The sequence below is a fragment of the Colossoma macropomum genome, unplaced genomic scaffold (assembly GCF_904425465.1).
Source record: "Colossoma macropomum unplaced genomic scaffold, Colossoma_macropomum, whole genome shotgun sequence".
Classification (NCBI taxonomy): domain Eukaryota; kingdom Metazoa; phylum Chordata; class Actinopteri; order Characiformes; family Serrasalmidae; genus Colossoma; species Colossoma macropomum.
In genome coordinates, this window is record NW_023494791.1 from 37,681,150 (window position 1) to 37,696,296 (window position 15,147).

General features: G+C 39.8%; 1 protein-coding gene across 1 annotated transcript in view; it reads right to left on the bottom strand.

Moving 5' to 3' along the window:
• inpp4b (inositol polyphosphate-4-phosphatase type II B) overlaps window positions 1–15,147 on the bottom strand; it is a 413,125-nt gene that overhangs the window by 167,931 nt on the left and 230,047 nt on the right. Inside the window, exon 7 of the mRNA XM_036575007.1 lies at window positions 4,625–4,733. Coding sequence (XP_036430900.1) covers window positions 4,625–4,733 — 109 coding nt within the window. The remainder of the gene's footprint in view (window positions 1–4,624; window positions 4,734–15,147) is intronic.

Below are 15,147 nucleotides of genomic sequence, written 5' to 3' on the forward strand. Positions count from 1 at the left end.
AAAAAAATATTCCCACTGCAGATTCATACTGGATTAAAATTAAACCACAATTAATAGTGTCAGACTAGAGAAACTACACACACTGTTTGAGTAAAATCACAAATTTCTCCAATTAACCACTTACATTATAGTAGCGGATTTGTACAGGGTAAAACAAATCCAGCTTGAATAGACTTCAGGCTGAACTGGAGAAAGATCGACATTAGTACCAGTACAGGGCTCAACATTTTGGCAAAAAGTCCTTTCCCTGATGCAGTAAACTGTAAACACTGAGCGAGGTCAGACTGAGCGAACAAGCCACTGGAGTCATTGCTCTCATCTAACAACCTGTAGTATTACACAGTGGTTCACTAGTACAATGTTTCCCAACTCTGCTCCTGAACACCCTGATCTAACACACCCGATCTGTCTAATGAGCTCATTAATAAGACCTCCAGAGTCCAAGTGGCTGCATTAAAGAAGGGAAGACAGAGAAAATGTAGGGAAGGGAAGCTGCAGGACTGTAGTTAGGAACCACTGTACTAGCAAATTCTTTATCTACTATCTGTATACAACACTTAACAGCAGGTATCGTCCCAAAGCAGGGCAATTCCTTAAGAGCACGAGGAAGATCCACTGACAAAAATCAGGACTCAAAAGGGGAAACGACCCTCCGCTGAGCTACAGCTTGAAATATTTGACTGAACCTGATGGGATTCAACGGCTCACGTTAATTTCCAAATATGTGCTGCTCTCAGGTCAGGCTCAAATTTTACATCTGAGTTCTCCCAGCCCAGCTCCCACCTATGACAGATTTCACCCTGCATTTCTCCCCACTTTAGTGTTTCTCCTTTCTTTACTCTTTCTCTGTACTTCCATTACTTCCATTACCTCAAAACAATTGAATCTGGCATGCTAGATTCACCCACTCCACAGAATTTAGCATGGAATAAATTTGTTAAAGCAACAACAATCACTGCCAAGAACAGAAAGACTGTAGATTTATGATATTTTATTCACATGGAAATGATGCACAATTTTGAAACAAGTGAATTTAATGCAATACTGTTTTGAATGCAGTCAAAAAAATACCCCGTCAGGGATGTGGGAAGCGGGGTGCTGAGGGGGCCGCAGCAGACCCAGATTTCAAAATACTGCAACTGAAAAAACATAGTAAAGACCTATTTGTGGTATTTGTAGGGTAAAGCTTGTATTTTTATGTAATTTGTTTATGCTTAAAATCTACAGTAGCCATACGCTATTTACAGTAATGCTGCCATGAATCGCTTCCTTCACCAACTTGCCATTTTGGGGCAGTGTCGCTACAACACAAGCAGCAGTTCTAGGTTGTTTCTGTGCCCTGAATCAGCCTAATATTGTGTTAAAAACTTTGCCAAATAATCAGCTCCCACTCCTGTCCATTTCTTTGCAAACATAAAAAGTCACTCAAGTGTCTGAACTGTTGTTGTGACAGAGGCCCATGTCAGCTTCTGCTGTAAAAAGTACCAAATTAGCAGAGAACTAATGATGACAACAACATTTTTTTCATTTGTTTTTGGCTTTGAATGGGTAGAATGAACAAAGTCTATGGGACGGAATCTCTATTTTAAACATCCCCAACTACATCTTTTTACTGCACCTGGAGCTTTAAATTCAAACGCTGGAGCACTGATAATGAATTGAAGGCTTGAGGCAATGGTGGATAGCAGTGGTTGCTAAGCAATTACTGATAGGCTAAGTAGGCGGAGCTTGGTAGAGAGTGCAATGATTTGATTGGCCACAACACAATGACAACGCTTACAAATCAGCAACTTTCACTGTCCTAAAAATTTTGGGTTAATAAATATGTTTTTCTTCATTTGACTGTAATCAGTCTGGGCAAGCCCAGGCCCACCCAGGCCTACCTGTGGCTACCGCCCGGCACTCAGCTCATTTGCATAAAGTTTGTCCAGCAAGAGAAACCATAATAAGGTGTGCATCAGCGGTTGCTATGTCAGTCATACCCTGCTCTATTCAATAACACACTAGAAAACACTGAAAATGAACCATACCATTATAAATACTGAATACTAAATACATACAACTCTGTTTTTAGCATGTAGCAGGCCCATGGCATGTAGCAATCCCACAGACTGTGAATAATAATCTCCAAAGACGACATCTGTTCTCCTCCTGCTTCACTCTTCTCTCTGTCTGTAAGGTACAGGTGCAGCTTTGCACTTCACAGCGGATTAACACTGATACACACACACACACACACCACCCTTTCACACATGCACTCACACACACACACGCACACACACACAGAAAGAGCAGAGGCTCGAGGCTCTGAGACGAAGCATCTCAATGAAGTGCTGACCACATGAATTTTAACACACACACACACGGACATATATTCACTTGCACAGAGCTGAAGGAATAACATTGATTGTCTTAAGCCGCTAACAGGCTGGGTTAACCTGGGTCGTATTAGCACCACTCTGATCATCAGCTTATCACTTGAAGGAAGCACTGTGAGGGCATATGAAGGCTGAATGATATTTGGAAAAAGTTACTCTGCAATATTTTTGGTTTAATAAATACGTCAATTTGATAAAAAATGTGATATTTGGAAAAAAGCAGTTAAATATTCGCTGTTCACAACACTTAATTATAACTGTAGCAAAAGAAAGGATCAGTTTAGGGAGCGACTTTGGCAGTAGTTTAACTTTTCTGGTTAGGGCTGCACACTACAGACAGAACACCACATACAGCCGTATGCAAAAGTTTGTGCGCCCCTGGTCAAATAAAATGTTGATTTTCTAAGTAAAATAAGTTAACACATCCTCTACAGAGAACACATTTAACATTTTACTGTTTATTAAAACAGTAATAATAATTTTATTTTACATTTTACTGCACAATTACTGTTTATTTGCTCAATTTTTATATTTTGTTTTATTCATTTATGTATTTTTACAATGCTATACTCAGCATTTTACAATAGACTAAAGAACACCATACCTACTGTGAAGCATGGTGGTGGAAGTATCATATGTTGGGACTGTTTGTTTTCAGTTAAGGGCTTCAAGCTGGGTAGTAACAAACTCCAAATATCAAGATATTTTGGCACAAAATCTGCTGGTCTTTGTCAGAAAGCTGACGATGGAGAGGAATTTTGCTTTCCAACATGCACATGTGGTTGAAAATTGTCCAGCATTCTTTTTGATCAAAATAATTTATTATGTTTTTTAGAAGACTTGAGACCTTAATTCTTTCATACACCCACAAAATATCTGTGATTGTTCAGAATGCTCACAGCAGACATTAAAATATTTAGGGGCTGATGTACGCAAATCGGATGCATTCTGCCTGCGGGTTATGTATGAAACTGGCGCATGGACCTAAACATGCAGCTTCCTTCCTCATGCATATTTCATTTGAGGAAAGACTGCGCAAAACATGTGAGGGAAACGTGTGGAGATATTACACCTGTGGCCGTTTACATATTCTGCTCGAATTACTAAATTTTGAGAAACAATTTAAAGTTTCTTCTATCTTAAAACCAGGTATTCATTTGCAATAGGTCCTCAAAAGATATGTTGTGGAGGTTTCTTCTAACAATGGCAGCAAACGCAGTGGTTAGATGGACACAAGAGCCTTGAACCTATGCTGGCAGAATGTTTACCAAGAGAATAACAATATTTCAACTCTCAGGAGCAGTATGTAAGAAAACGCGGCACAAAATATACACCACGATTCGCCCACAATACGCACATGGTCTGTGTTACTGTTTCGCAAACTCTATTTTCTTAGCTGGAGTAAAAAACATCACTGTGGAAAAGAACTTTATTTATTAACACTGCTATCTCTTCATCACTGAACTCTTATTTTCTGGTTTGTCTTGAGTTTGTTGACAGCTCCATTATTTCACTGTGGCTTTTAAACCCTGCAAGCAGTTAATGAACAGGGCTATGTGCTGTGCGTGATAAGCAATTAGTAGACTGAATGTTACATTCAGGTTCATTGTGTGTGCAAACTGTGGTCGCAGGAACATTCTGCGCTGCTTCTGCGCTCATATGAACAGTGTATGTTGGGTGGGGTCGCCTGTGCAAAAAAAAAAAAAAAAGTTTGACACAGCTCATAAACTAAAGGACAGCATACCTACTGTGAAGCATGGTGGAGGAAGCATCATGTTTTGGGGCTGCTTGTCTTCAGTTAAGGGCTTTAGTCAAGATGGGATAGTGACTTACTCCAAATATCTGCTGGCCTTTGTCAGAAAGCTGAAGATGGAGAGGAATTTCACCTTCCAACCTTCCAACCCCACAAATGATCAAAATATTTTATTATGTTTCTTGGAAGACTTGAGACCTTAATTCTTTCAAACACCCACAAAATATCTGTGATTTGTCACAGTGCTCACAGCACACATTAAAATATTCAGAGCCTGATGTACGCAAATCAAATGCATTCTGCCTGCGGGTTATGTATAAAATGTATGAAATATGCAGTCGCATTATGGAACATTCTGCGCTCATATGAACAGCTGGCCCACAGTGATTGGCTCATCGGCTCATTCGCATATTGCTCACTTCAGGCGATACTGCGATACCGATTAAGAAATGATACATTGTGCAGACCCAAGATGTGTGTGTATGTGTGTTACCTTCTGGTGTGTGTCAGCAGCAATGTGGTCCACCTCTCCATCCTCTATCTCCCCCATCTTCAGCCGACACACCACCACCGTCCCCACAGCTGCCGAATCATCTGCCGTCCTGACAAACGCAACCAGAGAAATGAATTAGTCAAATTAGTGTGTGTGGTTTCCAGCACTGCTGACCATATGCCATTCACAATGGACCACATCGACAGTGTCCAGATTGCTGTGTTTCTCATACTAGTGGCTAATGCGTTAGCTGATCCTCAGCAGTGATTCCATGTCTTGGAGGCAGCCTACTGAAATGAGGAAAAACGAACTGCAGACGTGGAAGCAAACAGAAGCCAATTACTCAGATTGATTGACCTTAAGCGGTCTGCACCTTTACAGGAGCTAATTAAGCTGTGTGCTGTGCTGGGAAGAACTCCTGGATCAGATTCTGGTTTCAGAGGAAGGAGAGTAGGAGAGTCTTGTCAGCGCAGATAATCTTTAGGAAAAGGTCTGACAATGTTTGGGAACAGATTCATAATTAAACTCATCCAGACTTTCAAATGTTCTGGCGTTATACAGTATCTTAAAGTCAGAGTGAACTGGAAAAATGCATTTTCTCTCCCATGCATTTCCAAGCAAAACACAGCATCTCGGAGGGTCACTGAGCCAGCTGAGTGTTTTTATGTTATTCTTGGTTATATTATTGGTATTATTTTGGGTGCAAAGTCATGTAATCAAAACTCGGTAGATGTTTTAAAGACAGACAGAGGTTATTACATATTGGTGGAAGATTACGGAAGATGGGAAATAGTTTTTTTAAATAGCATGATATGATGACTTGTGCATAATATGACCAAGGACATGAACCAACAAGGAAAAAAAGGCCTAGTTTGTTTTCAGCTTGATTTTAATAGGCAGAAATTTCTCAAATACTTCCTAAAGCCAGCACAATAACAAAGCCAAGGTCTCTGAATTCATGAAAGAAGTGAATCTCTTGTGTACCAACAAAGGGCTCAAACAGACTAGAAAATTGTTCAACGTATATTGTTCTTTTAAAACAAGATAGATAGAACAAGAGATAGAAGATAAGAGGTAAATAAAGCAATCCTGATGGGTCTTTGAATAAGCAACAAGAGACAAGTGATAATTATTATAATACATAGGGGGAGTGGGTGGAGCCTGTGGTTTGTATGGTGCAATGGACAGTCGTCATCAACTCGTAAACACTAAAATTGCCTTGTCACTACATTATAACTACCGCATGATTGCATTTGGTGGTCAGTAACTGACAAATTGATAACATGAGCAACATAAATACCCACTGTAAGGGACCACCGACATCAATGACTGCTGTTAAGATTTAACACACTGCAAGATAAGTCTAGAAAGGACACGGAAGATGCTGCTGTTTGTGGTGCTTTTTAATTCATTAGCCACATTTCCATGTAGCTGTTGAACTCAATTCGAGTGAGTAACCGAAATGTCGCAAAAATTATGCAATATAAGTTACACACCAAACGTGATGAGAATAAATATTCCGATGTGATTTTTCTGTATCAAAACTATACACACTGAACGACTTTTTTTTTTTTTGAGTTTCAGATGTGCAGAATATCATTCGAAAGGTCTTTTGCTTCTAACAAAATGGGCAAACTGTGACACTGTGCAGGACGCTCTCCATTTGGGAAAAGCAAAAGGAGAACATAAAGTTTCTCCACCTCATCTGGACCTAAACTTTGAGCCCTTTTTGATTCACAACTGGGTTCTCCATGCCTCAGTGTGAGGTGCTTTTGGAAATGCAGCTTCATATGTGACAGAGCACAAAACAAAAGTGAGAGTAACGTGAAGAGCCTCATCGCTTTATTCAGAAGCTGAAACTTTTTAGGCGTTCGTAGGCCAGTTTGAGTCCCGTCTGACATCGTTTTGGAGACTCTGATACTTTTGTCATTTATGAACAAGTTCTGGTTGCTGGGACATAGCTGACATGTCATCTTGGTTGTCACCAAGCCAAAGCCAGAGATGACTGTGTGTCAGATTGGTCAAGAGAATAAAACTCACTGTGTTGCGTAAATAAAACACTTCTGAGAAAAATCTACAGAGATCTTGTAAATGTTAAGCATCTTGTCACTGCTATTTTGTTTCATTTTTAGAACCCACTGGCAAACATAAAGCAGCAGGTGCCTTATGTGTACCAGTTAACATGCACTTAATAATCTGATCATAATCGGATTTCTGCAGTCATCTGATTATTCAAATGGTCATGCAGACAGCATACTCCGATGTCTTAGATCGGAGTAAGGTCTAGTAATCCGATTAAGAAATCTGATTTAAAAAAAAGACCTGGATTTATCTCAGTAATCAGATTTCTCAGTCTGCACATGTGCGAAAACAGACAGTGCTAACGGAAATAAGCAAGCAGTGTTGCCGCGAGAGGGCAGGGGAACACTTTTGGAGCGACGCTAAAACCAACTACATGTTTAATGAAATCAGATTACTGTCTGACTCATGTAGACCCAGAGTTTCCCATTATCTGATTACTCAAGTGCATATAAATGCCTTGATCGGATTACTGACAAAAAGTTATTGGATTATTAAGTGCATGTAAACAAACTCACTGTTATGTTTTCCTTAGTAAATGCAATTCCATCATAATTTCTTGCGTTTCTTTTGTACTCACAAAAAAGTATCCACCTTAAGCAAAGGTACAACCTTTTATGTGAACTTCAATATTTTTATTTGATATGTCAAAATATGAACAAAATACATGGAGGCAAGGCTGGCTATTAATGTAATTACCATAAACTTGGTACATCGCTAGTTTACTGTGTTCAGGTTCAAGTGGTATTGGTGAATGCATCAACTTGTGTAACTTGTCTGAATTAACTTTTTCGAACGTTGAAGTTCAATTTTTGTGGTAAATTCAGAAAATCAAGAGTTTAAGAGTTTGAGTATATAACTGTCCAACCCACCAGCAGTCTGGTGATGTAGAATGCTAATAAGTCCATTCCGGCAGTGCTGGAGGCGCGACAGTGAAGCACTTAGTCCTGTCAGTGGAGGTAGGGGAGCGATGGAACTCTGAAAAGAGACAATCTGGCTTCGCCTCAGTCCTGCAGTCTCCCAGGAAAGGCAAAGTGGCTGATAGATTGAAGGCATCAGATACTACACTGCTCCCATTCCTCAGCGGGACAAATGGAAGCAGACCAGAACGCACTCCTTCAGCCAACTCTCGAAGTTCCTCACTAAGGCCTCAGCCAAACACAGACTTTGAGCAAACGTCCTCTGCTTCACCTACCCAGTAAGTGGCCTGGGAGCCGGAGGTTGCTATACATCACATTTTACACTCATCACAGACTAATAGGCAGACCAGATGCCTCTAGTTCACGGGACTGCGAGTGCTGCCACAATGCAATCTCACGTAAAAGCCTGAGGCAAAGCTGCCGCTGTCTTGTTAAGGTAATTGATACGTGTCTTTGAGAGGCAGTAGGTGGCCAAGGAAACCGCGCCGAAAGTTCCCGAGGCGCACTTTCTTCTCCTCGTTCTCTGAGTCTTTTAGCGCTGATGAAGGGGTGCCACCCTACAGGTTTGTTTGGCATGATTAGCGCCGGCCCCTAAACGCAGGTTTCCACGCAAGCAAATCAAGCTGAGCTTTGCCCGCTGAATTGCAGCAGGCAGAAAGCAGACAGCTGGGAGTTGTGATTGACCTTAAATTAACTTTGAGGCGCCGCCCCCTCTCCTCCTCCGCCCTGCCAGCAGATTGCCCCGTCCATAGTCGTATCCTCCACAAATCTAATTGGCCCCGGGTCCTTTTATGACAACAGTTAATCAGGGAGCTTTGTTAAAGTGACAAAAGGAACGAGAGCTTGGCGCGACTCGCGAATAATTCGGGAAGCAATTACTTAGCGGACGAGCGCTCGGTGTCAAGGAGCTATTTCCACATGGTTTCGCACCATTTACAAACACGTCGTAAGGTGTTCGGCTCATGTTTGTTCCAGTGATAAAGTGCGTGAGTGAAGCAGATTACAAAACACGCAAAGTGTCATAAAATCTCGTTAATGACTACATCAAATCATATCATATTTACAAGTTCACTTTCATTCTCGCATTTGTAAACAGAGTTGTTTAAGTTTACTCTAAGCATCTTGTGAATTCTGAACATTTTTATGGCTTCTTTTAATACATGTACATGATTTTAAGATCTATTAATCTATTTTTATATCTTCTATCTGTCTATCTATCTGTCTGTCTGTCCGTCTGTCTGTCTGCCTGTTTATCTATCTATCTATCTATCTATCTATCTATCTATCTATCTATCTATTTCTATTGTCTATCTATCTGTGTATCTATCTGTCTGTCTGTCTACGTTTCTATCTATCTATCTATCTATCTATCTATCTATCTATCTATCTATCTATCTATCTATCTATCTATCTATCTATCTATCTATCTATCTATCTATCTATCTATCTATCTATCTATCTATCTATCTGAATGTCTGCCTGCCTGCCTGCCTATCCATCTGTCTGTCTATCTGACTGTCTGTCTATCTGACTGTCTATCTATATGCTTGGATTACACCCATTTACAGCTGAAGTGCTGTGTTGCACTGTTTCTGTTCAGAGTCTCAGGTGTTCTGAAATGAATTAGTCCTGTTTTGTCACAGAGGAACATTTGTCTTTAAGATTGAATCCCAAACATACCATGAGCTCAAAGGACTGTGCCGTGTCAAATGACCAGTGTGGCATGAAAATGCACCTGGACAGTCATTAGAAGTCCACAAGCATGAACGCTCACATACACACTCACACACACGCTGAAGGCTTTTACACGGTTACTAGCATGTGACAGAAACGCCGCAAGGATACTCTGGAGGGCACGAGCAGGGGCTGCAGTGGGGGCTGCAGTGAGGGATGGTGGAAGGCAGCTCCATAAATCAGCCCTCCAACCTTAAGACCACATGAGTCACTATGAGGGACCCGCACACATCAGTTATGTTTTGGCTTTCAGTCTTTCTCCTTATTTTTCATTACTTGCTTTTGTTTAGATTGCTTTTGCTTTCTGTGCTTTTTTGTAGAGCGAAAGAAAAAAGCTCAGGTTTTGGCTGAGAGGTCAGACATGCAAAAACTGCAAATTAAACCTTGTTTTTAAGGAATATTTCAGTGCAGATCTGCAGACAACAGTGTGTGATGCAGGATCAGGAACCAAATCAGGAAGTCTGGTAGAGCTGACTTAAGTGTGTAACGATGAAGGCATGCAGTTTACACAATGCTAAATAAAGAATATTACTTGTTTGTTACATATAGCCTCATACCTTCAGTGCAAAAATAACTAAATGAGCAAATCTAGGAACAACAACAGCTCAGCTATGAAGTGGCAGACCACGCAAACTCACAGAGAGGGGCTGCTGATTACTGAAGCGCATAGTGTGTAAAAATCCTGTTGCATTATTTACTACAGACTTCTAAACTGCACACAAGCTCAAGATCACTATGTGCAATGCAAAGCATCATCTGGAAATTGGTAAGACATGCAGAACAATTATGAACTGATTTTAAGCACCTAAGTAATAGAACAATGTGAATAAAGCCATTTTATATACTATCCAAAATATACAAGTATAGCCAATGGTGGTAAAATAGCGGTAAACCTGAAAATATGTTTTCTTTGGGGACTATTTTGCCCCACATCGCCCTGCATGTATTTAGACCAATACCTTCTCTTAAAACTAACAAGTCCCAGGCGCCAGACAGAGCATTTATAACCACTTGGACATCTGGTTCTTATCACTACCACTGTGGATAACAGAGCATTTCAACATCAAACCACTATGAATGACTTTGTTTACACCTTAACTGTTTAAATATGCAGAAATTTTGAAAAAATGGTGGAATGCCCCTTTAAGTACACTTTCTCTGTACTGTAAGAAGTGAAGAATTGTAGTGACAGCTTCTGGCTCGCTTCTTCTGACCTTGACTTTGACTTTCAAATGTGTTGAGAATGCAGCTTTCCTTCAACAGCATGAAATCACAGCACGCTGATTAGACTGAGCGCTAACCTGTTTGGGGGACATGAACAGTTTGTCAACAGAGTTACTCTTGGAAGTCCCACACAGTGCCTCACCGAATCATTGCTTCAGGTTACCAATTATGCCCTGAATCACACTGACACCCAGCAGGTGCCTGTGGCTCCCTGTGGGCCAAACACTGACCGCTGCTGACACAAGACTGAGCTCAATCATACAAACACACTGCATGCCTAACATACCCGAAAAAAGCAAGGCTATGAGATATACTACCACAAATGAGCACATTAAAAACATGGACAGGTCATTCAGGTGGATACAATTAAAAAAAAATAGATTCCCAAAACTAAATAAGCTTAATATGTACATTAACATCTCCTGTTATCATATATGCAAAAAGCACAGCTTAATTTCGATCGTATCGTACATGTCACTGGTTTTACATGACTGTGGTGTAACACCAGTGACTGTGACTCCAGTGACATTCTGGTTAAAACTGATAATTTTGTAAATTGGCTGACTCATTGGTCGTCAGGTGACCTTGTGCAACTATTTAAAATCAGTAGTAAAAATGATAAATGACATTATTTTGACAAAATTTTAATTACCCAGCCATTAAAGCACATAACACTGATGACACCTAGAAGTTATGTGCCGTCTGATAAACAAAATTATTAATAAACGAATGAAATATAATGAGCGAGCTTGACTCGCCTTCTCATGCCTTGAGATGCTTCCTCTCTGATGGGCCTTGACCCAAAGAAGCAGTTTAATAGAGCTGAAAATTTTGTGTTAAAATGTAATATGAGTCCTGATAACACCAGTGACCAAAATCTCTGTGACAAAACTGAATAGACGGAAACTAAGTTAGAAAAAAAAGTTCTGTTTTGAATTCATTTTTCAACGATGTCACAAACACCTACAAAAATCAGACTACTCGGCTTACAGCAGGCTATTAAACAGCGTTTCAGCCTGGATTACTTTTTGAATGACTCACAATACTGGGCAGCCAACAACAACAGAGGTCATTTACATGTGTCGGTCTTAAAGGCGCAGTAACAAAAACAGCCTGTTTAACTTTAAAGGATATAGATGAGTTAGAAAATAGTCTAAAAAATGAATGGTTACAGTTACTATACAAATGTAGAATGATCAGTAATCAATTATGGGCATTTTCACACTGTACACTCAAACACAGGAACTGACCCAAGCTGGAAAAAATAAAACTTAGGGTTCTAGTCCCAATTTATTTTCATCCTGCTTGAGAAACAGCTGGATTCATCATAATAACCACAATTAATGATTTAAATGTCTTTTTGGTCATTGTATGCGTATAGGTTAAGGGTCAGCAACTAAAATGTTAAGAAAAGTCATTTTGTCCTTTGAGCCACAACATTTTATGTCCACTTTACCATCTTGGCTGTAAATGTGTCTCAGTACTTTACTAACTTTACTTTGCTTTAAGCTTTAGCTCAGCTACAGTCTCTTTTCTTATCACTGGCAGGAAACTTTTCCAAAAGTGGAATACTTTCTTTTGAAAAGTCTCTAAACATTTGACTTTTTATGAGGCTGAAGTCGGCTTCTCATTCACCAGCTTCTTGTTCTAGTTAACCGTTCCACCTTAAATGGTGTCTGAGGCAGCAGAATGTAACTGCTTCACCATTTAAGGTGGGACGGGAGAATTCAAACAGACTTCAGTCTTGCAGCTTTTTAGTGGTTGTCAGTTTCTCGTTGCAGATTAAACGTATCAGGAAACCAGCTGGAGAGCTTATAAATGCAAGTCCAAATTGTCTAAAATTATCATTGTTCATTTGAAATCTTTCTTTTGCCTTTTCATTAGCTACTAGTTTCGTAAGACTGTTATCTGTGTTGCTATGTGACCAGCAGTCTGCGTACCAACCTTCAGGGTTAAAGGGTGAAAAAGCATGAAATAATACTGCGTGCTTTTCTGCACTTACTCAGTCCAGTGTGAAAATATAAGCAAAGTCACTCCTGTGTAGCCTAGCACAAATTCACATGGCGCTTGCCTTAGCTTCCTAACTAGCTTGTATCAGCATAGCAAACTTTTTACAATGTAATAATTCCAAAAGTATAAATCAACCCATCAACATAGTCTCTATTCTACTCCCAACATTGCCTAAGAGAATACTACACATTTACCTTCAGCTATACAGACTGCTAGACATTCCTCCAGTAAAGGAGGCTTGAGCCCAGCTATAGGAAAACACGTTAGACTAAACCAATAAGCCATGACTGGTTTGTGAAGGGGAGAATGATGCAGTGTGCTTTGTGGGTAAACTAAAGCCACAAGGGAAGCAGTCCAGCAAAACAGAAAGGATTGTTTTTTAAGTTTAACTCTAAATTGAGAGAGTGAGAGAGGAAACCATTCTGTGAAATGAAAGAGGGGTGACAAAGACAAATGATTAGCCGTGAGAGTTACTACTCTACAGTAAAGATATATGAAACAGACTGGGGCGGGAGGGTGAGAGAGACAGAGAGAGAGAGAGAGCTAGAGGGAATGGAGTATATTTAAGAAAAAAAGAGAAAACTTCTGCAATCTTCTGTGAGAACTGTAGGTCAATGCTGATATCTAACACATACCTTTTTACAGATGTCAAAACATATTATTATTTATGAAATCTAGAAACAGAGGGGCGTGGCCTGGCTTAGCCATCCTGAGCTACGGCACTTAATATTTTTAACCAGCCCTGAACCTTTAAACGTGTGACACATTTCAATATATTCTATAAAAATAGAAAGAAGAGGGAGAAGAGAGAGAGAAAGAAGAGAGAAAGGGAAGACAGACAGGGAAAAGAGAGAGAGAGATAGACAAGAGAGACAGAGAGACATAGAGAAGATACAGACAGATAGATAGAGAGAGATGGACAAGAGAGAAAGAGAGACAGAGAAGAGAGATAGATGAGAGAAAAGAGACAGAGAAGAGAGAGAGAAAGAACAGAGAAGTGAGAGAAAAGAGAATGACAGATAGATATAGATAGAGACAAAGATAAGAGAGAGTGAGAGAAGAGAGAGAAGTGAGGGATAGAGAGGAGAGAGAGAAATACAGACAGAAAAAAGAAGAAAGACAGAGGGAGAGAGAGAGAGAGAGAGAGAAAAAGAGAGACTACTGCAAGTTATTCTGATGTGTAGATCCTCACATTAAAAACTGCACTATAATCTGGGGAGCACAACCCAAACCACCCTACAATGAACCGAGTTGATCCTCTGCTGAATAAATGCAGATACTTCAGAACAGCAACCCAGCAGCCCTAAACATCCTGCTTTTCTGGTGTAAGTAAACACATCATCAAATACTGTTTAGAAATATCTATCAAATCTAAACATCTGCCTGATGTTGAGATTTTTCAAGCAATTATCTGCCGAGTTCAGCACATGCCTAGTGATCATCTCAGGAACTTCAGACAGATGTCTGAGCTGAGCTGGTGGTTTGTTTTGGAGGCAGTGGAGGACGGAGAGAGGGAGAGAATGAGAGCGAGAGAGAGATAGAGAGGGAGAGAGAGAGAGAGAGAGAGAGAGAGAGAGAGAGAGAGAGAGAGAGATAAAGAGAAAGAGAGAGAGAGAGAGAGGGAGAGAGAGTACAATAGTACAATAAGAAAATGGCTCTCATGCAAAAACTACAAGGACCTGAAATGAAAAATGGTACCCTGGTTTATAGTTTTTTTATATAGTACTTTTTACAACAGGTGTTAAACAGGTGTCACAAAGCAGCTTTACAGAAAAAAAATCCAGGTTCCAGGAGCGTTGCCAATGGTGACAGTGGCAAGAAAAACTCTCTAAGAGCAAAAGGAAGGAACCGTGAGGAACCAAGACTCAAAAAGGGAAACCCATCCTCCTCTGGTTGACATCAGATAGCAAACAATAACAGCAAAGAGTTAGGTTTGACCACCCCCTGATTCAGAGCAAGTCAAATTACAATATTAAATAGAAAACTTGTGGATATATGTGTGATTTATTAGAGAAATTATTGCCATTTTTTTATTTTCTTTGTTTTTGCAAAATTCTGAATAATATTTGAACTATGAAAAAGCAGTGAGAAGGCAGGAACCAAAGCTGCGCTCTTCTAACTGTATTCTTCTAACCAACACATCACTGCTGTCAGAACAAAAATGTCAGAATTCAAAATGGTAACTTTACAGGAGAAGCAAAAAACCTACTTTCCTTTTAATGTAAGTCAATGGAACCAGATGTTTTTTCCAAGACATTTTGGGTCATTTTTTTGGTCCTGTCATCGTGACATTTACGCATAATGTAAAGGATAACAGGTATTTTCAAATTATGTCAAAAACTGAAAAACGACAAAAATGAAGATACAAGGTTTAGTTCCGACAACAGCAGTATCAATGACTTTAACCTTTTAAACAAAACACCAAACAAAAAAAAAGTCCAACATTATGTTTTTCTTTTTTTTTCCAAGTTTTTAAAACTTTTTAGTTCTGAACAATTTTCTTGGCTGCCTGAAACTTTTGCGCAGTGCGGTATGTGTGGGTGATGGATGTAACCC